The sequence below is a fragment of the Urocitellus parryii genome, chromosome 1 (genome assembly GCF_045843805.1).
Source record: "Urocitellus parryii isolate mUroPar1 chromosome 1, mUroPar1.hap1, whole genome shotgun sequence".
Taxonomy (NCBI): Eukaryota; Metazoa; Chordata; class Mammalia; order Rodentia; family Sciuridae; genus Urocitellus; species Urocitellus parryii.
In genome coordinates this window covers 237,513,716-237,541,678 of record NC_135531.1, presented here as the reverse complement: position 1 = coordinate 237,541,678, position 27,963 = coordinate 237,513,716, and the positions used below count along the sequence as shown (strand labels likewise).

Genomic DNA, 27,963 nt, shown 5'->3' with positions numbered 1-27,963 from the left:
TGGATTTTAATGTATGATGGTCTTTATTTACAACTTTATTGGCAAAAAAGAAGAGGGAAAACTTAAACAGTTTAACACAGGGCATTGTAGCTGATCCTGTCAGGTTAAAGAAGTTCCATTTTAAATGTCCATCCAGTTGTTCAAAGATACAATACTGAATCTGCATATGCAGTATCCTTTATGAAGTACAGTGCTCATGTTTTAGGCAGTCTTTAAAACATAAATTCAAAGGAAAGGAAACCACTCATTAAAAACTGCATCAAATAAAGGGTATTTTAAATTTATGTTGTTCCTGGTAATAATACATGCCCAATGAAAACCAAAAGCTGGAAAAGCAGTTACATTTCCTACTTGAGTGGACAGTTACGACAATCAATCATTTTCTGTAATGACCATTATATTTTCAATTTATCATGAACTACTCTGAACTTACTATGAGATGTAGTCAAAGTCAGAAGAGAAGACGTAGGGAGATTATTCCTTTTTTGGAGGAGAGTAAGCCCTCCAGAATCAGCATGGGAAATAAACATCCTGTTGATTCTAGTTGGAAAAAATTAATGTAGTCAATTTCAACTCATGCTGAGCTGACTTAAATATTTTCATTGACTTGTTTGGTGTCATTCTTCTAAATCAAGTGTGTTTAATTCTTCTTCTAGTTCATCCAAATCTTCGCCAGTAAAAAGATTTTCATCAACAGGAACAGCATCGATGGCTCCATTTTCCTGTCCCTCCCCTTCGTTGTCTTCTTCCAAATCACTTCTTTCACCATTTTCAGCTCTACCTCCAGAAGCTTCACTTAATTTGTTTTCTAAAAATAAAAAATTGAAATCAATGTGGCATAGAAATAGAAAACACTATGCTCCACTAGCAGTTGACAGCTTAGACTAATACTTCTCCTTCCTTTATCTGTACCACCCCACTCTGCCCCATGAAAGCTGTTCCTGGGGATCACTGCAGCTAGAACTGATTTTTCTTTTCTAAGCTTACTTGTAATGATTCTTTATGTCTACTGTAAAACACTGTGTTTACTGAAGGAACCTGAAACCTTAATGATTTACATACTTAAAGGCAAGATGAATCTTCTACAACTCTGTATTCCTTACATGACCAGGTAATTAGGTTTTAAAACAGTCAACTTATACATAATGTGTTTGAATAAATTGCATGGAATAAAAAAATGCACATAAACAGCTATCTAGCTTTTGGTTTTGTAAATAGTAGTTAAATCACACTAGTTGTAATGCTGAAACTAGAAAAATTTCATCATGTAACAAACTGTTATAAAACAGCCTAGTATGGATAGGGATGCAGCACAGTGGTAGAACACTTGTCTTGCATATATAGGGTCCTGGGTTCAATCCCTAGCACCATAAAAAAGATCTTAGTACTATGTAACTATTTTTCCTTATAGTAAACGAGAAAACAAAAATGCTGTCTCTCTTGTTCAAAGACATTTACACAAAGAGAATTTTTAACAGCCTAATTTAGATTTTAGCTATTTCAAACACTTTTGATGTAGTCTTGGGGATTATAAACTCTGAAATATTACTCTTGCTTTTACCTAATATTACCCAAGTTCCACTTTTAAAAGGAGCAAATCAGTCTTTATATTGGGAAGACAATAGTGACAGCATTCTTAGATCTCCAGAGGGCAGACTAGTGTTTCAAGTATAAACTATGAGCTTTTATTATTATTTTTTTTTTTTAAAAAAAGGTTTAGCCTTTCTATCTTGGCTTCTGCTTCATTAATATGAAACATGTCAAACTTTACTCCTCTCTACAAACCCCTTTCTCAAGGCACAATTAGACAAAAATTATAACAATCTTTCTTTCCAAATACACTGCAGACAGCTTTTCCTCCATTCTTAATCATTATTTATCTTTATAGCTCTTTAACTAAGCTCCTTTAATTTAACAATTTCTCCTCCCCTATCAGATCTCTTTTCTCATTTAGGCTTCCTATACCCTAAAAAGCCCTTCCTAGGACCTCCTTCTTAAAGTTAAAAGTGAGTGGTACATAATGTTAAAAATTGGCACCTTATTCCTATAACTCCTTTACTAACCATAACTAATAACTTATTTATAAATATAATCCTCTTTGATTTTTCTGAAACTCTTATTTTGTAATTTTTCTCTGAGCTCCTCAATATCTTTTTAAAGTATTTCCTCTTTTGTCTATCCTAAAATAACGCTGTTTGAAGTGTGTTCTGGAACGTTATCATTCTATGTGCTATGCCTAGATGAGCTCATTCACTCAGACACCCATACAGATGGCTTTCAAACTGTTTTCTTCTGCAAATGGTCACAGAATACAGACAATGTCATTTGTGTTAACAAAAAGTTAAATTCATGAGGTTCCACACTAAACCTATTACCTGTATCTCCAGCTTTGCTTCTGGTCCCCTTCTAGTTTCAGTTAATTGAATCAATATCCCCCCAACCACTAATTTCTACAGATTCTCCTATTCACTGATAGTTTTATATATGGCCAAACCCATGTTTAAGTTACCAGTCTGATACCTACACATATCTAATTTTTCCAAGCCTGGTCTAATTCTCTTTAGGTAGCTTTCTAGTTCTTAGTATTCTGTAAAAGGTAGCATACTTACCATCTTTGTCTGAAGCATATGTGCTGAATCTTTCAAGACTGGCTACAGTAATACCTGTCTCATCTACATCTCTTGGGACGTACAGGCTTAAATCTATGTCATTTACGCTCACAGAATCATCAACCTTTAACAACACATAGAAAAGAAAGTTGGTACAAATAAGAATAATTTTCACACAGAAGGGGTCCTACTAGGGAAGGGGAAGGTACATGGGGGGGAAGGGAGAGTGGAGAAAATCAAAGCATGTTATATACATGTATGAAAATGTCACAATTATACCCGTTAACTTATACAATTATGATGTACCAATAATTATAATAAATAGTTTCCACAAATTATTATTACTTCTAAGATTTATCTTAATGAAATAAAATTATCACTAATGTCAAATGAAAACAAATGATCAACTGTTATTTAAATTCATTTCTTTTTCCAAACTTCTCTGGGAAAAGAGTAGCACTGTCAAATTTGAAGTCTCCTTTGGCATTACATTTTTAGAGTATACTGTTCTTCCAATAATCTCCCTACGTCTTCTCTACTGTTTTATAAAAATTACACAAAAAATAAACAGTAAGTTGTTTGCTATCACTGAAATTCTCTACAACCCAATAGCTGCCTTTGTCACAGGCTCTCTACTCTACATTTTAGGTAGTAACACTGTCCCATGATTTTAAGCATAAAATATTAAACACAAAGGCCTTATTTTTTATTTTAAAGGAAGACTGAAACATATCTTATAGCTAATACTACAGCACATAACTATATACAAAATACTGTCCTAAATTCATAAAATAACTACAAAATAATACAAATTTATTAGTTTATTAATGGAATAAACATTTAAACCAAGGCATGCTGGCTTCATTGTTGGTGCTCTTAACCATTCTGCTTTATTCTTTCTATTGTTTCTTTCAATTAACATGAGCAGATGAAGGCAAAACATCCTCTTACCTCATCACCACCTGATCCCTGAGTATAACGGGTATCATCTGCTTCCTCATCGTCATCATTGACCAATTCAGGACGAAATTCAAACACTTCCCGGCCACTGATCTATTGAGACACACAAATGTTATCAACTGAGAAGAAAATTCAAACATTTCTTGGTCACTGATTTTAGACACATCCATTATTACATAAAGACAAAATCTTGCATGACAGGAATTATAAAATGGAAGAAACAGTAAAGGATCAACGTGTGTGAGTTTGGGACATACCACGAGAGCTTTCCCTGCTTTGAAGTCAGCTTTCCTTCTTTCCATATCTTGTTCAAGTTTGTCAATCTTTTCTTGTCTTTTTCTTTTCTTCCATGCAAGAAAAGACTCTAGAGTGATTTTGGTAACATTTGGACCTAGGGCAGAACGCTGCAAAGACAGAGCAGTTTTCTTTTAATGAATTAATTCCTTGCTTATGAATATCCTAAACATACTGAATATGGAATAAACTAATGCCCTTTTATATTACATGGCAATGAGCAAAATCAGTGTCCAGATATATAAATACTTAAAACATACTACTCTGAGCTAGATTTCTTCTCAACACTGGATATCAAAAATAAAACTTGTCAAGAAAAATTGTTTTAACATGAACTAATTATGAAAACCAAAAAGCACCATAGCAATATCCAAATTTCACTTGTTGAGAAACAAAACTAAACCAAAAAATACCACTTGCTTCTCAGGGGCAATAATCAGGTAATAAATAAATATACAGAGAAATAATACTTGCTAAACATCTGCCTGGTATTCAATGTTAAAAGCTTTACACACATATGCTAACACATTGATTAACACCTATAAGCAGCGTTTAAAAGAAAATTTATCAAAGATGAACAGCTAACAAGTAGTGGAACTAGGATATAAACAATCCCAAATACACTTGATTCTAAAGTCTACATTATAATATGTTGAATCCTATAATATATCAAATATGTTTACTTAAGAACAAGGTATATAATCTCAACATTAAGCATTTATATGACTTAAGATTATCCATGATGAGACAAAATATATATATTTAAAAATATATAATGCTAAATCTAAGACTTTCAATAATTTCATGTAATTCCTGATAGGCATATCTGTTAACTCACAGACTAAAATTCTATTTTTTGCTGAGCCAGGAGTATTAGTAGGTCCCCCCACCCCCGCTTTTTTTTTTTTTGTGGAGCTGGGGATTGAACTCAGGACCCTATGCATGCGAGACAAGCACTCTACCAAGTGAGCTATATCCCCAGCCCTGCTGTAGAACCTTTTTAATCATACTTGTTCCCCCCAATAAGATAGTATTTTAAGTCCAGCAATGGTATACAAAATATAACCGAAAAGCTGGAGGTGAAATGTATCCTTCCATATATATATTAATAATTAGTATAATGGTAGGAAAAAAAAGATACAGACAAAAGCATTTAAGACTAACAAAGTTTAATCAATCTGAGATCTGGTTAATCATTTTATATAACTCCATCTTTGGTTCTCAAAAAACTGTTACACATGATTGGCTAATGTTTATGGCTAGATTTACATTTTAGACAAAGAATAATTAAAGTAGGGCAACTTAGGAGAAAGGCCACAATATTTTTTCCCTTTCATAACAACATGCTATTGCCCCCAAGTGGTAAACATTAGAATGAACAATACATACTGCTCTCAAGTTTTTTTGTTTGTTTGTTTTAAACAGTTGGAAAAAGACACTAGTTACCTCTCTTTCAATTAGATCTTCTAATGATATTTCATCTTCTTTCTCTTCTTTCTTTTTATCCTTTTTCAACACAAATCCAGGAGGTAGTGCATGACGATACATGCAATTATCACCCCCTCCAGGGCACACCCAAAACCAGCCATACTTGTTATTTTCAATAGCTTCAAGGAAATGCTTGCACACCTATAGAGACAATATTGTTTAGAAGTAGTGGCTTGATGTAGTCCATTTCCATGGTAAATGCTTAAGTATATCTAACAAGCACATTCCATTGACATTTTAGGACTAACTACGTACATGCAGAAGTATGCCTAAAAATTTATCTTAAAAATATTTGATACAATGACAAATTCCCTACAGAGAAAGTTCATATAAAGCTCATATTTTAGGCAATGTTCTTTCTAATTATACAAAAGAACTTCTTGTTGTTGGGTATGGTGGCATACACCTGTAATTTCAGTGGCTTGGAAGGGTGAGGCAGGAGGACTGAGAATTCAAAGCCAGACTCAGCAACTTATCGAGGACCTAAGCAACTTAGTGAGAAAAATCTGGGAATTTGGCTTAGTAGTTAAATGACCCTGGGTTCAATACCCAGTACCAAAAAAGACTTTTGTTTCAAATTAGCATATATAAGTGGTCATGAAAATATCATAATTATGTTTTGATGTTATCTTTCCTAAACACTAGAGTTATACAGTAATGACAGAAACATTATATGAATTACATAACTATTTCATATTGTGAATCACAAGAGAACAAGGCTCAATAAGAACACAAAGGATAGCCACCCTTCAAAATGTGAATGGATACAAGATGCAATTATATTGAAGCCTCAGGTAACAACAACCTTTGCAAATAATGAAAAATTAACAAGTGATGTTCTTTCCAAAGAAACAGTTGTAAGTGAAGGTAGTATTTAAAAATTTTTTTAGCGTAGCAAGATTTTTCACTTTAGTAGTACTAAATATGTGGACATGAATGCAGTCTGTGAAATAATTTCACCAATTTTTAAAGGTACAATTCTTAGTATCATAGATCTACTACTCATATTTAACCTGGCAATTAAAAAAATTTTTCTCCTCATTATTAAAACCAAACAAATTATTATTAAAGTGGGTTAGTTTAACAGGTTTCCCACCATTCAGTATACACAAATATAAGACAATAATTGGGGAGGGGGATGGGGCTTGAACTCAGCTGTGCTTTATCACTGAGCTAAGCTACAACCCTAGTCCTTTTTATTTTGAGACAGGGTTTCCCTAAATAGCTGAGCTTCTTGCTAAGTTGTTGAGGTTTGCCTTGAATATGAAATCCTCCTGCCTCAGCCTCCCAAATTGCTGGGATTATAGGCATGCACCACTGTGCCAGACTTCAAAAAAAAAAACAATTCTTATCTGAATATATGATTATATTCATCAATATTTGAGAAAGTAAGATCACCCTAGAAAATAGCATTTAGAGGACTTTAGTGGCATGGTTTTTTACTTTCCAAATAAGAATCGAATTTTGTAAAACATAACTTGTAAATTCTAAAAATAAAATTTGATGTAACTTATATTGACAAAATAAAATTTTCTAATAATCCAACAAAAAATTGTAATGATACCTTGACACATAATTCTCCCTAATAATAATTACCACAGCAACTCAATTCAAGAAAAGGACATACTATTTGAGTTTTTGGTTTTTTCTTTTCCGCCTCACCGTGCTTCTTGTTCACTACTTCTTCCAGCTTTTTTTCATCCCAATTATCCATAGTATCTAAAAGAAATATGAAGATTAAATATTTGTATCTACTATTCCTACTAACATATACCTCCTCAAATAGAGAGGGAATATATTGCATTGTAAGACTCATATCCTAACATATTTTTCTTTAAAACATCAAGGGTAGGCATAAAACAACATTATTAGAAATTCACCAATGCTTCCTAAGTAGCTGAGGCAAATGAGAAGGTAGTACTGTAGAAGAGTGACAAATTCAAAATAAAATTACTGGCTTTTAAACATCTCCATTTATTTATTTATTTTTAGTTGTAGATGGACACCCCCCACCCACACACATATATATATTGCTGAGAATCAAACCCAGTGCTTCACACATTCTAGGTGAGTCCTCTACCACTGAGCCACAACACAACCCCAGCCCACACCTTCATTTATTTTATCAAAGGAATAAGGAAGTAAAATCAGATTTTGCCAAAAAAGCAAACATAATTAATTATTCTTTACAAACAATATGATGAAGATTGTTACATTTAAGTTACTAAATATCTTAACAACAAACCAAAAGGAATAGGTATTTATTTTTAAGAGAATATTAAAAAAAAATACCTTTTTCAAGTTCTTCATCTCTTGCATCAATGTAAACACTTCGTTTCTCACATTTTCTCTCCAAAGTCAAGTCATGAGAGAACTTACATTTATCTCCTTTAGTACATTGTCCTTGCTTGAAGAATGCACACACCACAGATTTGGGATCTGCACCTATATCAAATGGCATGTGAAATTTGCATTACAATCTGCTGGATAATAAAGTACAGATTGTATTTGATTAGGAAAATATTTCCTTACAGTTCTTTCTGTAGCATTTTGTATCTATTTCTCTGTTTTATTCTTACTAAAAGAGGTGCAGGGGTGGGAACTAAACATATATGTTATTACATAAATGTCACTTGCCTATCTGGAGTCAATGAGGCACGACTTGAGAAACAAACATGAGTGCTGCCAAAAATGTATGACTTATGCTTTATACTTTGCCTTGACTACTACCAAAGATTAAATGTTATAAATCAACAAAGGGTCTGTTTAAATTCTTAATTTTTCTGATGTGTGGGACTAACAAACGGAGTTATAGTTGTATAATGACATAGCTAATGAACAGCAAAACAAATCCAGAGTTGTAAACATCAATTACACTTCATAAAAATAACACCTCCAATATATAAGTTTTACCTTTGCTTATTTTTTGAGCAGCAACTACAGGTTTGAAAAGTTCATTCAGCTCCTGCAATTCTTTCTTTTTGTCATCTTTCTTCAATTTCTTTTCAGCTTCACTTTGTGCTACCTAAAATATTCCCAGGTTTAAAAATGTAAATTTGATTATTTACAAAACTGTTTTCACCACACAGTAGTCAATAACATAACAAAGACATTTGCATACATCTGTATCTATAGAATGGTCTTGCGGTATATATTAAATATTGTGGTTAAACTATTAAAAAGAATTACTAAACCTTGTAATGAATTTTTTGGTCTAAAAATGGTACCATGTCGAATTAAAAGCATATTCAAAAGCTTAGGGCAACAAACATTAAGCATTTACAACAATGCCTAACATTTTTAGTAAATGGTTTCCACTGAGATATTCTTTTTCTATGAAAACAACCCAAAGAAGTATGAGTACATTTTGAAGATGAGCAATGCAAACCTTCTGAAATGTACAGTCCCACGCACAATTGTTCCACCCAAAACATTACAGTGTCGCTGTGAAAAAAAAAAACTAGACTAGGTCATGGCAGGAAATTAAAACAACAACAACAACAAAACATAGTTCTAGGCACATGATTTACCTACCTAATTGATTATAGAGGATTCATCCAAACATTTATATATCAGGTCCTATATTAGATGACAAGGAATATAAAGTTGAAAAGACAAAAGATGCTTATTTAAAGAAGCTCAGAATCTAAGGGAAAGACAGACATGCCAACAACTATAATATAATACACATGGTGCTCTGGGAACAAAAAATATCTATATACCTACAAAAATTACAGTCGATAACCTTATAGATGAGCTCTTCTGATGAGCAAGAAAGGAATGCAGAAAGTGCCAGCCAATGAAGATACAGGGACTAGAGGAACAAGGTATGAGAAACAACAGTGAGAAATTTGGACTTTACCAGCAGGTGACAGGGTACAACTTAGTTGGTTTAAAATAAGTAAGTGACAAGAGCATGTTGTTGTTGATTTTATATAAATATATATTTATTTTTAGTTGTCAGCAGACCTTTATTTTGTTTATATATGGTGCTGAGGATCGAACCCAGTGCCTCATGCTAGGCAAGCGCTCTATCACTGAACCACAACACCAGCCCCAAGAGCATGTTTTATTTTTAAAAGGTGAGCTTGGTGGAAGACAGACTAGAAATTCAAGGTTGAAGAAGGCAAAGAGCCTACTGCAATTGCTGTAGGTAAGAAAACACAAGAGTTAAAATAGTCATTAGCAGTTAGGATGGAAAAAAGAAACAAAGAGCTACTTAGGAAGCAGAACTGATAGGACTAAGTGACTGAATATGAAGTGTAAAGTAGAAGGAGTCTAGGATTATCATGTTTAATTAGTGGTGTTAAGACAGGGAATACAGGAGAAACAGGTTTTAGGATAGGAGGTGGAGATGAGCTCAGTTTGGGGCATACTCACTAGGAAATGCTTACAGAGCATCTGGGTGGAGTTATTTAGAAGGGAGCTTCACCAGACATTGATAATGATTCTACTGAAACTAAACAGGGTTTGATTTGAGATAAAGAATTTTAAAATAACAGGTTATAGATCATAGTTGATTAAAATTTTAATGTATGAGATTACTCAGGACAGCATAAAAAAGTGAGCAGAGGATGCTTTCTCGAGGAATACCTGTACTTAATCAGTCAACAGACCCTATGTAGCCCATGATAGAGAACAAGAAACACCAAACAAATTAGTAAAAACCAAAACAAAAGGGGTCAAAAAGAAGAATTTTAGGAAAGTAATGGCAAATGCTATAATTAGGTCAAAGACTTCCTAAATTCTGACTTTGACCAATTAAAAAGAAAAAATTTAAGTCATTTTGTACTTCATTTTTTGGTACTGTGGATTGAAGCCAGAGGGGCTTTACCACTGAGCTACATTCTGTCCTTTTTATTTGAAACAGGGTCTTGCTAAGTGGCTTAAAGCCTTACAAAGGTTGTTAACACTGGCCTTGACCATGTGATCCTCCTGCCTCAGTTTTCTGAGTTGCTGGGATTATAGATATGTGACCCTGTGCCTGGCCACTTCACTTACTTCTTCTTTTTAAATTTTTTAATTTGTTCTTTTTAAATATTCATGTCAGTAGAGTGTTTTTGAGATATTATAGATACATGGAGTATAACTTTCTATTCTTGTGGCTATACATGATGTGGAGTTACACTGGTCATGTATTTGTATGAAAGAATAGAAAAGTTATGTCTGATTCATTCTACTGTTTTTCCTAATCCCATCCCCTCTCCCTTCCCTTTAATGAAAAGTATTCTTTGCTCAATAGGCTCACCTCAAACATTTGTGAGGACCAGAATAAGAATACAATGGAGACTCATAAACCACTTAAAATACTTAAAGTTAGAAATCAAGTCAATATTATAAAATATGGTTTATACTCCTACTTGTCTTATGACTGCAAGAAGAGGCTCAAATTAAAATGCTCAGGCTCTATGTGGGAGAGTTTCACCACACAGCAGTATTGTAGAGTTAGCCCCTGACTCCTCCTCCTTTTCCCATCCAGTTTCATCCTTCCTTGGGAGTGAAGAGAGGTGAAAAGTGCTGGAGAGACGTAGAGGATTCAGAGATGTGAGCCTAGGGCACATCCTCCTTTTGGCTACCCCAGGCATACTGCCAGCACAGCAAACTCTGAATGGACATGTTTATGGGGAAGGAGCCTTTAAAGGTCCTGGAAGTAGGCTCACTTTTGTGGGGAAGCTGTGCTTCAAAATCTGGGTAGACACATTATCTCAGACTCCTTATCCATAGGAAGAGAAATGTCTGGGGCAGACACTGAGTAGGGTCATCCTCTGTGGTACAGGGCTTACAGCAGTGCACCTAATGTCCAGGACTACTGCTCATTTTCTAAGTTATTAATGATGGTCAGATACTCCATCTTCCCAGATGGTCTGTTACCTAAGACTATATCAAAGTTATAATACTAAATGTATAATCACACCTAAATACTACCATACATTTTGTGACTTTGCACAGGTCTACGAAATCTGAAATTACCATTCAAAACACCATAAGGAAAGAAAAGTCAAGGGAGAAAGAACAGAACTGAAAAATGAAATTTCTTCTCATTTAACCATGAATGGAATTCTAGAAGGAATAACTTACCTTCCACTGAAAGAATAACGACCAATGTCACTAAATAATTTAAGATCATTTAACAAGATAGGATTCAACAAAAACTGCATAGTGCTAGCATAAAAGCAGATATAGACCAAAGGTACAGAACAGAAGACAGATACAAAACCATACATCCATCTACTGTCATCTGACTCTTGACAAAAGTGCCAAAAGCATAAATGAAGAAAAGACAGCCTTTTTAACAAGTGGTGCTGGGGAAACTATTCATATGTAGAAGAATGAAATTAGACTCTTAACTCTTACCCTGCACAAAAATCATGGATCAAAGACCTAGAAGTTTGATCAGAAACTGTACAACTCCCAGAAGATAACGTAGTGTCAATACCCCAGCATATAGGCGCAGACAATGAATTTTTCAATAGGACCCCCGAAACTCAGGAAATAATGTCAAGAGTTGACAAATGGTATGAAACCAAGTTAAAATGTTTCTGCAGGACAAAGAAAAAAAGAATGTAAAGATAGAAACTATAGAAGAAAATCTTTGCTAGCTACTCTTCTGATAGAAAGTTAATATCTACACTGTATAAAGAATTCAATAAACTATACCCCAAAGTCAACAAACAATCCAATTAGTAAATGGGTAAATTAATATTAATAAAATATTAACTTAATATTATGGATTAAACAGACATTTCTCAATAGAAAACTATGAAAAAGATATTCAACATCACTAGCAACTAGTGAAATACCAATCAAAACTACACAGATTTCATCTCACAACAGTTAGAATGGCAGTCATCAAGAATATGAATAATAAATGCTGGAGAGGATTTGGTGAAAAAGAAACACTACTATGCAGGAAGCCATCTGTGAATTACATGAAGGTCTTCTCCTGGTATGGTAGCCAGGGAGATTTAGGTTTGGCATTGTGAACTCTCATGGCAATAGATTGCCCAACGCATGTGACCTTTATCTCTGCTCTGCTAGGAAGATACTCATAATAGCTCTGGAGTTGGGCATACCTGTTGGGAACTGAACAGCCCACATTTAACCTTTTTCGGAAGGCCTTTGATATTTCCAGATATAAATAAAGCAGGCACAGGCTCCAATTTACCAGAGTATAGAAGCTCGATCTGCTGATTGGCTTTCCCATCTTGCCCCTGCTTTTGAAACTACTTTCTGTGTTCTGTGGTTATTTTTCGCCCTTCTATTTTTTCTCAGCTTTTATTTCTCAGCCAATCCATTCCACTGAGGGGAACCCCATTTCCACAGCCTACGTGGGACATGGGCGAGACTACTACACTGTTGGTAGGATTGTAAATTAGTACAAGCACTATGGAAATCAGTATAGAGGTTACTCAAAAAACTAGGCATGAAACCATCATATGACCTAGTGATACTACTACTCAGTATTTATCCTAAAGAATTAAGTCATCATCTGGGCTGGGTATATAGCTCAGTTGGTACAATGCTTGCCTCAAATGCACAAAGCCCTGGATTTGATCCCCAGCACCACAGGAAAAAAAAAGAATTAAAGTCATTATACTATAGTGATACATGCATAGCCATGTTTACAGCAACACAATTCATAATAGCCACACTATGGAACCAGCTTAGATGTCTATCAATGAGTAAGTGGACAGAGACAATCTGGTATATCTACACAATGGAGTTTTATTTAGCCATAAAGAATATATAAATAAATTATGTTATTTGCAGGAAAATGGATAGAACTAGAGGCCATTATGTTAAGCAAAATAAAGTAAGATGAAATCAGAAGGTCAAGGGTTTTATGGTTTCTCTCATATGTGGAAACTAGAGTGAAAAAGGAAAAGAAAGGTGGGAGTCTCATAAAAATCAAAGGGAGATCAGTATAGGAAAGAGATTACGGGATAGGAGGAGGGAAGTGCTGAGGAGTGATACTGGCCAAATTATATTGTTATAGTATATGTATATATAAATATGTAACAAATCCTATCATGTGCAACTATAAGGCACCAATAAAAAAAGGGTAAAGAAAAAAACAAGAAAGGATTCAAACCTATGTTCTGTTATTGTATATATGTATGAATATGTACTCAACTCCAAGATTTACCATAAGGTTGTCCCTTAGTATCTGTGGGTATTGATTCCAGGTCCCCTGCCCAGGATACCAAATCTGTGTTGTGTATTCTAGTTCCTTGAGCAAAAAGTCTGTCTTGTTCAATACAGAGCCTCTTAGTCTTAATTAGGCACTACATGACAGCAACAATATAACAATTGTTTTAAACATTTATGACCTGTAGTTGGTTGAATCTGACAATATAAACCTCTGTATATGGAGGGCTGACTGTACATTTTTATTAAATCAGGTTAAGTTAGCTGCTGAGAAGAGCAATAGATTTTGACTCTAGAATCAAGCTGAAAGACAGGTGAAAGGAAAGGGTTGAGGCATTGATTTGCAGACAGCATGACTGAGAGAAACTGGTTTCAGACAGAGGTTAACATCTCACAAATATTTATTCTGATACTCTCTCATATGAAAAAAATCTGTAAACATGAGAAATCTCTTCTTTCCCACATTTAAAAAGAAAGTACTTCCAGAAGTTAAGGAAAAGGAGATAGGAGAGATTAAATAAAAACAAAATCAACAAAGGCACCAAAAACATACACTGGAGAAAAGATAGCTTATTCAACAAATGGTGTTCGGAAAAACTGAAATCCATATGTAGCAAAATGAAATTAAACTTCTATCTCACACCCTGCACAAAACTCAACTCAAAGTGGATCAAGGATTCAGGCACTAGAACAGAGACCCTGAGCCTAATAGAAGAAAAAAATAGGCCCAAATCTTCATCATATTGGTTGGCTTAGGACCTGACTTCCTTAACAAGACTCCTAAAGTGCAAGAAGTAAAATCAAGAATCAATGGGATGGAATGAAACTAAAAACCTTTTCAGCAAAGGAAAACAATAATGTGAGAGAGAGTCTATAGAATGGGAGAAAATCTTTACCACACACACCTCAAAAACAGCACTAGTCTTCAGGATATATGAAGAACTCAAAAAACTTAACACCAAAAAACCAAATAACACAATCAATAAATGGGCTAAGGAACTGAACAGAAGAAGAAATATAATTGATCAGCAAACATGAAAAAGTGTTCAACATCTCTAGCAATTAGAGAAATGAAAATCAAAACTACTCTAAGATTTCATTTTACTCCAATCAGAATGGCAATTATCAAGATTACAAGCAATAAGTGTTAGTGAGGATGTGGGAAAAAAGGTACACTTTAACTTTGCTGGTGGGACTCCACTATGAAAAAGTGTGGAGATTCCTCAGAAAACTTGGAATGGAACCACCATTTGACCCAGTTATCCCACTCCTTGGCTTATACCCAAAGGACTTAACACTACAGTGACGAAGCCACATCAATATTTACGACAGCTTAACACACAATAGCTAAACTATGAAACCAACCTAGGCAACCTTCAACAGATGAATGGATAAAGAAAATGTAGTATATATATGCACAATGGAATATTATTCAGCCTTAAAGAATGAAATGATGGCATTTGCCAGTAAATGAATGGAGCTGGAGAATATATCATGCTAAGCAAAATAAGCCAAACCCAAAAAACCAAAGTCCAAATGTTTTCTCTGTTAAGTGGATGCACATCCATAATAGGACAGGGGGTACCGAAGAATGAAGGAACTCTGGATTGTGCATCAGTGAGTGAGGGGAGGGGAGGAGAGGGTGTGCAGATGGAAAGGACAGAGGAATGAGACAGACATTATTACCCTAAATACATGTATGATTACACTACTGGTGTGACTCTGCACATGTACAGCCAGAGGAAGAAGTTGTGCTTCATTTGTGTACAATGTGTCAAAATGCATTCTACTGTAATGTATAACTAATTAGAACAAATAAAAAGAAAAATCTTTAAGGAATAAAGACTCCTATTTATAAATCTCAAGGAATGAAAGATCTAAGAACCTGAAGCAAAAGGGCTAAATCTGCTGGGCACAGTGGCAAATGCCTGTAATCCCAGTGGCTCAGGAAGCTGAGGCAGCCCTAAGCAACTCAGAGAAAGGCTCAATGTTTTTAATGAGTTTTCAATGAATAATGTAATTTTGAAATTTATAGAGAGGAATAAATAAACAAGAACAATGACAATGACAATAACAAAAGACAAAAAGAAAAAGCAGCATTCTGGCGAATGAACTGCCTTACAAGTTAACTGTATATTATAAGTACACTAATAAAAAAAAAAATCAGCATGATACTGATTTAGGTGCAGACAATTAGAGCACAAAAGAGAATACAGAAACACATCCTAATGTATCTAAAACTTTACTATGAATATATGTCAATAATGGTATTTTAATTCAGTAGGATGAATTATGCTGGCTATTAAAGAAAACAAATTCAAGAATATATAAAATATATTTCTTTGACAAATTGTTGACTGAAAATAATATAGGAAAAAAATTAGAAAAAGCATGTATAATCCAGAAGAAAGTGATAAATTTCAATCATTTTAAAAAAAACAGACATATACAATATAAAAATAAAACTGTTGTGCAACAAAATAGAACTGAAACATCACAAATTATCTGCAATATTGACAAAGGATATCCCTCACAAATTAACATAAAACAACCAAAAAAGAAAAACAACAAAATAAAGAATTTCAATAGGAAAGTAAAAAATGTGCATACCCTAATAACTAATAAGCTTATGAAGATAATTTCCAGTAGTGAGGTAAATGATGTGAGATTATCACTTCTTACATTTTATATTGGAAAACATTAAAAAGAACTTTAGTACCCATTATTTATACACTGCAAATGAAAATGTATTATATAGTCTCTATGAAATGTGATTAGGCAAATTTATTAAAATTTGAAATCTATTCTCTTGATCTAGAAACATAAAGTCTTTTAGTAGATAACTATGCCACAGAAACAAAAAAACACAAACTCATGTAAGGACATGTGTTCAGATAAGGACATGTAAAAGTATCCTTCTTGTAGAAGTGTTCTTAGTGTCAGAAAGCTAGAAACAAAATGATCACTTAAAAATAGTGAAACAGATATAATATACCCATACTGTAGAATAGTATGGGTATATTACAGCCATTATTAGAATAAGTTAGAGCTATATTAAAATGGCTTGGAGGTTATTTACATCCAAATTGATCAATGGTTCTGCAGATGTAAATAATCCTGACTTTAAGGCTGGTGTGATGGCTTTGGCTAACATTCTACAGATTCAACATCAGATGATTACCAGGTAATGCTTAAGGCAATTCACATTTTGATTCAAAAGTGCCTAAGACAAGATGCAGTTGCTAAAGCAAATCAAACAAAAGAGGGCTTGCCTGTTGTTTTAGATAAAAATATTCTTGGCTTTGACACAGGAGATACAGTTTTTAATGAAGCTGCCTAGATTCTGCAATTGCTGCATATAGAAGAACTAAGAGAGCTACAGACAAAAATTAATAAAGTCATAGTAGCTGTTTTGGCAATTATTGCTGATCCAAAGCAGACCACAGACTAGTTAGAAGATGAACATTTTAGGATTTTAGCTTCTTACTTACTTAGTACAATTGGGATACATGTAAACTTCCAGCATGTATTTGGAAATCAAATGTCACCTTTTCAAGGGCGGAATCCTAAAATATTGACTATGTTCTAAAGGTTTAACACCATTGCTTTTTTCTTCAATAAAGTTTGGAAAAATGGAAAAAAAATGGCTTATAGGAACATCCAAGAGGTATGACCGAGGAAGAAAGGAAAGATGAAAAAAGAATTTAGGATTCCATTTTGAAATACAATTATAACATCAAATACCTTTATTAGGGTCAGATGCTAAATAACGTTACATCTGTTAAGAAAATAAAGAAATTCAAATTATTTACCTGACGTGGATTTTGCTGACCAAATTTAACTTGGTGAGTGACAGCCTTGATAAACTTCTGTTGCTTTGCGCCTTTCTTATTCTTCAGACCAAAAGTTTTATCCTAAGTGAGAAAAAACACAGAATTATCTCAGGAATTCCTATTATTATTTCTCCACTGCTATTAAAAATCATTCATTTACTTATTGATAAAAATACTGTGAATTGTGACATACCAACAAGCGAAACACTAAAATATCAAGCCAAGGCAAAATATGACTTCAAAACATCACACTCAGATTCTTTATAATTCAATACATACAACAATCATTAAATTTCCTACTGTGATGTTTTATTCCACAGTGTATTTCAGAATTTAAGTTTTACGGGATGTGTAGAGTTGTTATACTGGGGTAAGTTCTACAGTCAAGTTTAGGAACATGTTTAGGATAATGAATAGGATTCTTCTTTTTTTTTAATATTTACTTTGTATATATTTTTTTAATATTTTTAAATTTTATTATTTTTATTTTAATTTTTTTAATATTTTGTAATTGGACACAATATCTTTATTTATTTATTTTTATATGGTGCCGAGGATTGAACCCAGGGCCTTGCACGTGCTAGGCGAGTGCTCTACCGCTGAGCCAAAACCCCAGCCCCAGGATTTTTAATTCTTTTTGTATTTCTTATTGCAGTGCTGGGGGTTGAATCAAGGACCTGAAACGTACTAGGAAAGGGCTCTACTACTGAGCTACAGCCCCAGCCCCAGATTCTTTTTCCCTCCTGTTTTTTTTTTTTTTAAGAGAGAGAGAGAGAGAATTTTTTAATATTTATTTTTTAGTTTTCGGTAGACACAACTCCTTTATTTTATCTTTATGTGGTGCTGAGGATCGAACCCAGTGCCCCGCACATGCCAGGACAGCGCACTACCGCTTGAGCCACATCCCCAGCCCAACTCCCCCTATTTTTTTAATTGGTGCATTATAGTTGTACGACTGATGGGACTTGTTTACATATCTGTACATGCACACGATACACAAAACATAATTTGGCCAATATCACTCCCAACATTTTCTCCTCTCCCCATATCCCATACTTTGGGCCCTTTTTTCTATTGATTTCCCTCTGATTTTCAAGAGATCTACCCCCATCTATTCTTTTTTCTCTCTAGCTTCCACATAAGGGAAAAACACACGACCCCAACCTTCTGAGTTTGACTTATTTCAGTTAACATAATGGTCTCTAGTTCCATCCATTTTTCCTGAAAATGACATAATTCTTTTTTCTTTATCAGCCCCAGAGTCGTAATTATTAAGCACATGATATCTCAAGAGGCGTTAGCAGAGGGAATATAGCATGCAGCACTTTAAAATCTTAGTTTACCTCACAGTACTCTTTTATCAGAGTGTGCTAAAAGAAAATTCACTGCTGATCATATTTTGGGGAATACTGTCAAAGAAAGAAGACACATTAAGTTCTGAACTAGTTGTTGGGGTGATAAAGTTCCTCTCAAAAGAAATTACATTTAATCAAGAAATCAAGGGCTAGGGATGTGGCTCAAGTGGTAGTGCCCTCGTCTGGCATGCGTGCGGCCCGGGTTCAATCCTCAGCACCACATACAAACAAAGATGTTGTGTCCACCGAAAACTAAAAAATAAATATTAAAATTCTCAAAAAAAAAAAAAAAAGAAATCAAACTACTTAAACGTGTATATTCCTAGCTGTTGCTAAAATGAAAATTGCCTAACTATAAAGTGACACTTTATCTGAATCTGGAATATTACTGATAAGAGTAGCTATCAATTATGGAATGCTTATTATGCGGTAGGTACTAATGGTAAACCTTAGCTACTTGTAGTATGCAGTACAAAAACATCCAGAAGCCATTGCATAAGTATGTGCATATGTGTATACATCTTTGGGGGTTGCGGTGGGCTAAATAATGTTCCTCCAAAATTCATGTCCACCTGACCCTTAAATATGACTTAATCTGGAAACAAGTTTTTGCAGATGTAATAAGTCAAAATAAGGCCATACTAGATTAGGGTGAAAACTAATCAGATAACTTGTATCTTTATAAGATATAGGGAGGGGGGGGAAAGGAAATGTGAACACAACAGAGATTAGAGTGACAATTAAAAGCTAAGGAAATGACAGATAGCTGGATGCCACCAGAAACTAGGAAGAGACAAGAAAGGATTCTTCCTTACAGAATGTTCTCTGTGAGAAAATAAGCCACCCAGATTTTGGTAATTAATTACAGCACCCCCAAGAAACTAGCACAGTTTGACCCCAACATTAATGGCCAATATTGCAGGAAACCATCAAACATTGGTATCTGAAATCTTTTTTGTGTGTGTGTGTGTTTTTTTTTTTTTTTTTTTTTGTATTCTCTGTTTTGGAAGGAGCTTCTGGCCTGGAGGTAAATTAATGTGGCTACAAGACTGGAGAAGAGAACTGGTAGAGGAAAATGTTTCTTTGAGTTTCCACAATTCCCTTAGTGACCATTTTCCAGGCCCACATTTTTACTCCTCCTTTCAACTAGTCTATGCCTACAGTTCCAGAGCACAGAGGCCCCTAGACCTCTATTACCCCATAGTATATATCTGTTTGTCGTACGGAGTCACCTTGCTGAGGCATAGTAGATAAGAACTATTAGTATGTCTAATACTCTTAATATAATTTTCAGCCTCTTGCCTTTTGCAGTACCTAATGTCACCCACTATAGAGTTTTTCTACAATTGCTTCTCATTGGTACACTCTAGTTGAGTACTCAGTCTTGACTGCTCTGCTCTACTAAATGAGTTACCTAGTCACACATCCACTGCCATTTTTCACATGTTGAGAATCAAGATTGTAGATGTTTCTTAATTTTAAAATGGAATTTGTAGTTTTCTTTCTCATTTTCTATCTTTTTATTCATACTATATACCCAAACTTTGCTTTCCCTACCTAAATGCCTGCTTCATATTTTAATATCCCAACATGCTATTACAAAATCCTACCTAAAATTTTTTTTTTTGGTACTGGGGAGTGAATTCAGGGGGTGCTTAACCACTGAGCCACATACCCAGCCCTTTTTTGTATTTCATTTAGAGACAGGGTCTCACTAAGTTACTTAGGGCCTCGATAAGTTCCTGAAGCTAGCCTTGAACTTGCAATCCTCCCTCCTCAGCCTCACAAGCCACTGGGTTTACAGGCGTGTGCCACCATGCTCAGCCCTATATGAAGTTTTGATAGCCTACGTGTAAGAAAAAAAGGAAGCAGATACAAGCTAAAATTCTCTGCATCAAGTGTTTTACAAATGACGTCCCTTGTTTTTTATACTGAAAGTTTAACACTGCATCCAATTTGAAGATGGTCAAGGGTTATAGTGATATATGGAGAAAGACAATCACAGTTCAGCAACCAAGTATGAAATGTCATGCCATTTTCTTTTTCTTTAAATAAAGGTAAGTTATTAGGACAGGAAAAGGAAACTCTAGGGAAAAATATTATCAGGCCAGGTACAGTGGCACATGCCTATAATCCCTGAAACTGAGGAGACTTGAGGCAGGAGGACCACTAGTTCAAGGCCAGTCTCAGCAACACAGCAAGGCCTTTTGCAAGACCCTGTTTCGGCGGGGGGGGGGGGGGGGGGGGGTGCCACTGAGCTCAATCCCCAGTACTGCCCTCCCCTACAAATGATCAGTATCAAAGTACAATATCTATAGATGCTTTGAAAGGGAACAGTAAAGGTGGGCTTCAACCCATGCAAGCAGCAAGGTAGATACTGATATATGAAAAATGGAAAAGAAAAGAGTCCCTAAGGGGACCTGGCCTGCTACAAAGAAATGTACACATGGAAAAGTTTCTGGTAGAGGTGCATAAGTTCCAGAACTCTATGCCCCCCAAAAAAGAAGTTTTCAGGTTTAATTACATTGCTTTAGCACATAATTAACCAGTCTAAAGAGCTAATGAATGACTTGCATTTTGAAAGTCTCTAATTAGAGTTCAGAAATTATTTTTGAAAGGGAAAGCATTCATCTAACATACACTAAACATACACTATATTCCTGAATATATACCTTATTGGATTTTCTTAACTCAATGATATACTGTTATTTCTTTTTGTAAATACACAAACTCAGAACTATTCAACAATTCTTTTGAAGTTACACTGCTAACAATGGCCAGGCAATACAGTGTAAAGATTTAAGAGAAAAAGCTCTGGAATCAGACTGCCTGAATCCCAATCCCAAATAGAGATGGGCCAACAATTACCGTCTTTGCCATAGTTTTCTTAATAGAAAAGTGGATCTTTTTTTAACCTTTTAAAAGTTAAGGTTCACAAAGGAGAAGATGTATAGCATAGTGACTGTCAATAAGGACTTAAGTCAAATTTCCTGGTTTAAATCCTAATTCTGCTTCTTGCCATTTTAGTTACTTCGAGCAGGTTACTTAACCTTTGTGCTTGTTTCCTTTACTATAAAAATGGTAGTAGTATTTATTTCACTGAGAGAATTAAAGGAGTTATATACAAGCTACATGTGGCTTATATGTTTCCTTTCTCCTTTCCCCAAAACACTGAGAACTGTGTCTAGACCTGTAAGTGTTAACTATGAGGTGACCTTTGATGTTAGTACCAAGTTATATTTGACTTTAAGCAAAGTCCTTCCTCTTTCCACCATAAAACAATTATGCACTTCCAAGAGAAATGTGGTTAAGTTGTAGGGCAGGTTGATATGCAACAAGTTTTCCATATAGCACTCTGTAGGTCTGGAATACCAACAGAACTCCTTGAAAATAGGATATTTATAATTTGGACTACTTCAATAAAGCTTTTTTCTTGAACATAGAACAGAATCTTATCCAAAGACTAGCCTGTATTTTGGAGTGGGGGAACACTAGGTAGGAAAAGAAGGTTATGGTGAATCCCAAATCAGGTTAAAATGAAACTTGAGAAACGGTGGCCCTCATTGGATTAGTAAGGTTTCAAAAGTGAGGCTTTAGAGAAGAAACAGTACATGTTTGTTTCAGTAGATGACTTGGAAACCAAGTATGAACAAGTTTAGAAAACAACCTGTAAGAGGGCTAGCATTCCCTCTGTTCCTTAAAAAAAAAAAAAAAAAAAAAAAAGTAGTGGAATTTGAAAAAAAGGAAGCAAGGAAAGAGTAGGTCAACAGTGAATACTGTTCAAGATAACCAGGTTCTATTGCTTGGAATACTAAGGTAAGCAGAGACTGGCATAGTTTTAAATCATTCCTTCAACCCTACCCAGGCACTATCTAATGAATTTTGTTGTTCATATATGCAAAGGATATTCTGTAATTTATTAATTTAGCTTCAAGTAATCACTAGTTAATCTCAGCTAAAGTTCTTCATTAACAACCAATAATTTCTTTTTCTTCATTCTTCATACACATAGATCCCATTTCCATAGGTCTCTATCACTATTTCTTTGCTGCTATAGTCCTTAAGTAAACATTCTCTTCCTCTTTTTCCTTTGGTGCTGGGGAACTGAACTTAGAGAGGCTTTACTGCTGAGCTATATCCTCAGCCCTTTTAATTTTTCAAATTTTATTTTACGGTACTGGGGATTGAACTCAAGGCACTAAAACCACTAAGCCACATCCCCAGCCCTTTTTATATTTTATTTAGAGACAGGATCTTGCTAAGTTGTTTATGCCTTGCTAAGTTGCTGAGGCTGGTTTTAAACTTGTGATCCTCCTGCTTCAACCTCCAAGCTGCTGGGATTACAGTTGTGTACCACTGTACCTGGTCTAATCTTTTAAATTCTGAGACACGGTCTTGCTAAATTGCCAGCCTTAAACCTGCGATTCACTGGGACTACAGGTATGCACAGGCTGTTACATGAACATTCTTTATTCACTTGCCTTAAACACTCTTTCCAGAATCAATCTTGCTATTGTTCAAAGCTGAATTTAATTTATTATTACATTTTAGCTGAAAGAAAACACATGGTATATACCATTTGGGACCAATGTGTGAATGGCTAATAGAACTATAAGCCTCTTTGGTATACTGATTTCAGAAAGAAAATAACTATTCACATAACGAATTCATAAATTTTGAGTAGTTTACAAGAGAGAAAGAAAAAAAAATTAGTCAATATAAAAAAAAATATTTCCAGTGGGCAAGAAATAAGCATCCTATAGACAGTGCAAGTCAGTCTGCAATAATTTCCCTAACTAGCTCTTATTTGTAATATAGTATTAATAAGACCTGTCATCTATAGAATATACATGCTATAAGGTGGATACTTTTCATGTAGTGCGCTCTGAGCGCAGCCCCCCCCTTTCCCACAAAATTGTTGAAAAAAATCACATGGTCAACTAACTATTTGTTTATCATCTAATTTAGCTTGGAGAATAGTAGTTTGGATAGGTCATGTATGTAACTTGTCCAAAATTACAGAGCTAGGAATTTGAAATACAAGACACAAAACCCAGGTCTATAGGACTCCAAAGTTAGTGCTCCTTTCACTAAATTATGCTACTTCTCAGGCTATAATATGGCTTAGTGATAAAGCACGTGCCTAGTATGCACAAATTCTTAGGTTCAATCCCCAGTACCATAAAACACACAAAAAATAGGAAAAAAAAAAAACTCTCTACTTTTCATGCATCTTTTTACTTCCTTTACTTAGTTCTCGAAAGTTGCATGTTGTTGCTTTTCTCCAGTAAGCAGCTACACTGTTGGCAGTTGTACAGATATTAATACAGAAGAGGGGATAGGTAGGTAAAACAACCATTTAAAGTCTATTCAATAGCACCTCTAAAGGAGCAGCGGGTGTCGTTAGCTCAGTTGTAGACTGCAAGCTTAGCATGGGTAAGACTGGGTTCAAATCTCAGAACCCCTCCCCCCAAAAAAACTGCTGAAAATCACGTTCTACTTAATTATTCATTTGACTGATTTAGAATTTCAGGTCATAGTAGTATAAACCGGACATAACTTTCCTATGTTCATATATAAATATACCACCATTCCACGTCATGTGCAAGAATGGGATCCTAATTAGAATTTTATAGCTGTGTGTGTGTATGTTTATGAAATATTTCAAGTTTTAGATGTTAGCAACTATTTAAAAATTAAACAGTATGTGCAGAAAACAAACAAGTGTATCTTACCTTAATTTATATGGTTTGGTAATAAAAACACTTTCCAGCTGAAATTTTACAAATCCATACAAAAACTAATAATGTAGCATTCTAGATGAAACTGATGGGGAACTGAGAGCTAGCTTGCTCTATCTCTCCATATGCACTTACAGTCATGGAGACATGCTAGGGCTTTAGGAGAGTTACACATAAAACCAAACCAAACTATTAGGATTTTTTTGGTCAGTAAATATAGTTGCCTTTTTGCATTTTTCTTTGGTGATATCTTCACTAATGAAACCTTAAAAATAAACATTTTGGCTGGAGTTAGAGATCTGTGACAGGCTCAAGTTCCTGGGTTCAATTCTCAGCACCAAAACAAATCAAAATCAAGCCACCTTGGTACAAGATGAATGGAGCCATAACATACTGTTTATCAATCTTAGAGTTGATGGTATCCCCTCAATAACTTCCATGTACAATTCCTTAAAAATATTTTACCAATTAAAAATAAAACATTTATGTATGTAATGTTAAAAATATAAACAGTAAATATGTATGTACTTACAACTCTATAATGTATGAAGTGTATCTTAAATTTTCACATAACATTTATTATCATATGGGAGTTTTACTTTGTATCATGGTTTACTAGTTAACTCATTAACTTCATCTCAGCAAAGAAAACCTACTGAGTATTATTAAATTATGGTCCCCAGAGATTTACCTAAGTGCTATATCACTTCCCGACAATTTTAAAGAGTACAGGTTCTATTCCATGGGAGAAACTTAGCCAAGGTTATTGTAATTCTTCACAAGCATTTCACTTAAATCAGCAGACTAAAAATTACATGAAAATTGACCAAGTTCTGATTATATTTGTACAACAAAACCATAAGGAGTCTGACTGCTTTCAAGGCCAAGATAACCGAATATTAAGAAAGAAATACCTCATTGGGGTTATATAATATGTTTATGGAATGCTAACTACTGATCATTATCTTAAGGAAACTGGTACTGTCGTTGGAAAACAGGTGTACAACACTTAAGAACGTCAATACCGTTTTTCGGCCACTAAAGGGCTACAGGCTCAATGCACTAAACATATATACATCGTATACACGCATACATATACATATAAGTTGGGGCATGGTGTTTAATACGCCTAATGACATAAGCCTAACCTCTCTTAATGAGTTTTTTTCTATTTAATTCAAATTGTATATATCAAGTGCGATGTGTGAGATGCTGGGCTGTGATCTAAAAGAAACCTGCATTCTTCTGGGAAAGTTCACAGATGGATCAAAACAGACACCAAGTTGTAATTTGCTGGCTCGAAAATAATCAAACGCACAACCCCTCGGTGGTGGGTAAAGAAATAAGAACACAAAGGCCTGTCATGAGTTGGCCTTCCAGAAAGACTGACCGGAGTCTGTTCGGCGTACGACTTTAAACTCAACTCTAGAAACGTCTCCGATTCTGAGACTAGCAAAGGACAAAACCCACGGGTCACTTCACACCCGGTGGATGAAGGAGGGAGGACGTGTGTGCGGAGAAGCAAAGCCCAGGTGTGGGGGCGCCAGAAGCGTCACTATAGCAATGAGAGGCAGTGAGCGTCACGAGCGGCTTGAGAAGGGGCAGTGAGCCCTGGAGCAGAAGGCAGGGACACGTGGCCCCACAAGACGCGAGCAGGAGCCCCGGGAAGCGGTGAGCCTGCTTCCCGAAGGGCTCGCGGCATGAGTGGGGGGAGGGGGTGGCTACTCACCTCGATAATTTTCTCCTTCTTTTTCTGCTCCGCCTTTTTGCTGCCCCCGGCCTGAGCCTGTTTCTTGGGGGGCATTGCGGAGACAGGTGTAACTGGCCAGACTTAAGTGGGGATGGATACCCTCAGGAGATCTGGCACCACGGCAGATGGAGGAAGACGCGGCCGCCTTCGGTGCCGCAGCGCACGGAAAGCGAGTAGCTCATACGCCGCCGAAACGCGGCCTTTGCGACAGGTCGGTGTCGCAGAGCATTGTGGGTAGCGAGGAGCTGCGCCCGGAAGCGAAGCGGCGCGTGCGCTTTTGCCGCATGTGGCCTGGAGCGGGCAAGGCGGGACGTGGGAAAATGTTTATGCGTCACACGTGACACTGGCCCTTTTCTAGGTTGTGGCTGCGGGAGGATGAAGATGAGCTAGAGGGCAGGGTTCCCGCGTATCAGTGCTCCCTCCGTGCCGACTTTCTCTGACGTTGACGATTCTTATTCATCCTCGCTTTGGGTGTGCACTGTCCCCATCCTGAGCCATCACCGAGTGCCCGCAGCAATTCGGGGCTGCTGGGTGCGCAAGTTTACCCAGTTACCTTCTTGTACTTTGGCGGGGATAGGGCTGGACAGCTTCAGGATAGCAGCGCCTTCAGATTCCAGACAAGAATTATGAAGAAATGGAAAAACTCTCCGGTCATTTGAAGAGTGCCAGGGATGGTGCCCCAGTGAATGGGGCACTTGGACTCCTTTGAAGTACCGTAATTTAGTTATTTTCAGACTCTAGGAAAATGCCTAAGCGATTCCTAAAACTCCTTTATAATGTGAAAGTTAAAAAAAAAATCCTAGTGAGAGCCAAATTTACTGGGTAAATTCAGAAATTACTTGGTACATTGCACACATTATTTCATCTTATTATTACAACTACACTGAGGTAGGAATTGTTACTGTTCCTATTTTATAGATAAAGCACAAAAAGGAAAAGAATACCCAAAGTTATGTTAACATCTAAGCCAGGGATTAACCGGCTGAAAAAGCTTACGTGTCCGTCAACTAACAATGCAAAAGTAGATCTTTTTGAAAAGGTGCTTGATGAATGGGGTTCTTTAAGATTTGTACAAATCAAGACTTTTTTCTTTGAGATAGGGTCTCACTAAATTGCTGAGACTGGTCTTGAACTTGAGATTCTTTTGTCTCAGCCTGTGAATCTCTGGAATTAAAGGTGTGCATCACCAACCAACTTAAAATATTATCTTTTTAAATAACATTTTTTAGTTATTGATGGACCTTTATTTATTAATTTGTATGTGGTGCTAAGAGTCAAACCCAGTGCCTCACACATGCTAGGCCAGCGCTGTACCATTGAGCTATAACTTCAGCCCAAAATATTATCTTTTAAAAGTGTACAATGTCTGACTTTTTTTCTGGCCTATGACTGTTTTTTAAACTGCATTGTGTAGCCAAGAAGCACTTTCTATATGAGTTTTTAATCTTGAATTTCCCCGGGGAAGAAACTCTAAGCTCCATTAATGCAATTTATTATTTGCTGAGTAAGTTTCTACATAAGATAATGTTAAAGACTCCCATGATTTATTATATGTATGGTGTGTGTGTGTGTGTGTGTCTGTGTCTGTGTGTGTGTGTGTAAAATTGTCTTCATTTGAGCTTCTATTTCTGGCTGATGTATTCATTTTCTTCCAGATTGTTATTGTTCTTGTTATAGTTCTTCTTGTTAGAGGACAGAGGAATGCAGCCCGCTTTCCTCTTTACATAGTTTGTTAGCTTTCCATCACTGAAAATTATTGAAATTATTAATTTATTAAAATTATTA

At 35.6% G+C, this 27,963-nt stretch overlaps 1 protein-coding gene across 1 annotated transcript; it reads right to left on the bottom strand.

Moving 5' to 3' along the window:
• Nucleotides 1-4: 4 nt before the first annotated feature.
• Zc3h15 (zinc finger CCCH-type containing 15) lies at nucleotides 5-26,375 on the bottom strand. The gene is made up of 10 exons (XM_026400734.2): nucleotides 26,158-26,375; nucleotides 17,312-17,413; nucleotides 8,265-8,376; nucleotides 7,644-7,796; nucleotides 6,979-7,070; nucleotides 5,310-5,492; nucleotides 3,827-3,973; nucleotides 3,561-3,662; nucleotides 2,610-2,733; nucleotides 5-808 (listed from the first exon to the last, which is right to left on the bottom strand). The coding sequence occupies exons 1-10, from the start codon at nucleotides 26,230-26,232 to the stop codon at nucleotides 618-620; spliced, it is 1,281 nt and encodes a 426-aa protein (XP_026256519.1). The 5' UTR covers nucleotides 26,233-26,375; the 3' UTR covers nucleotides 5-617.
• Between the last annotated feature and the right edge of the window lie 1,588 nt (nucleotides 26,376-27,963).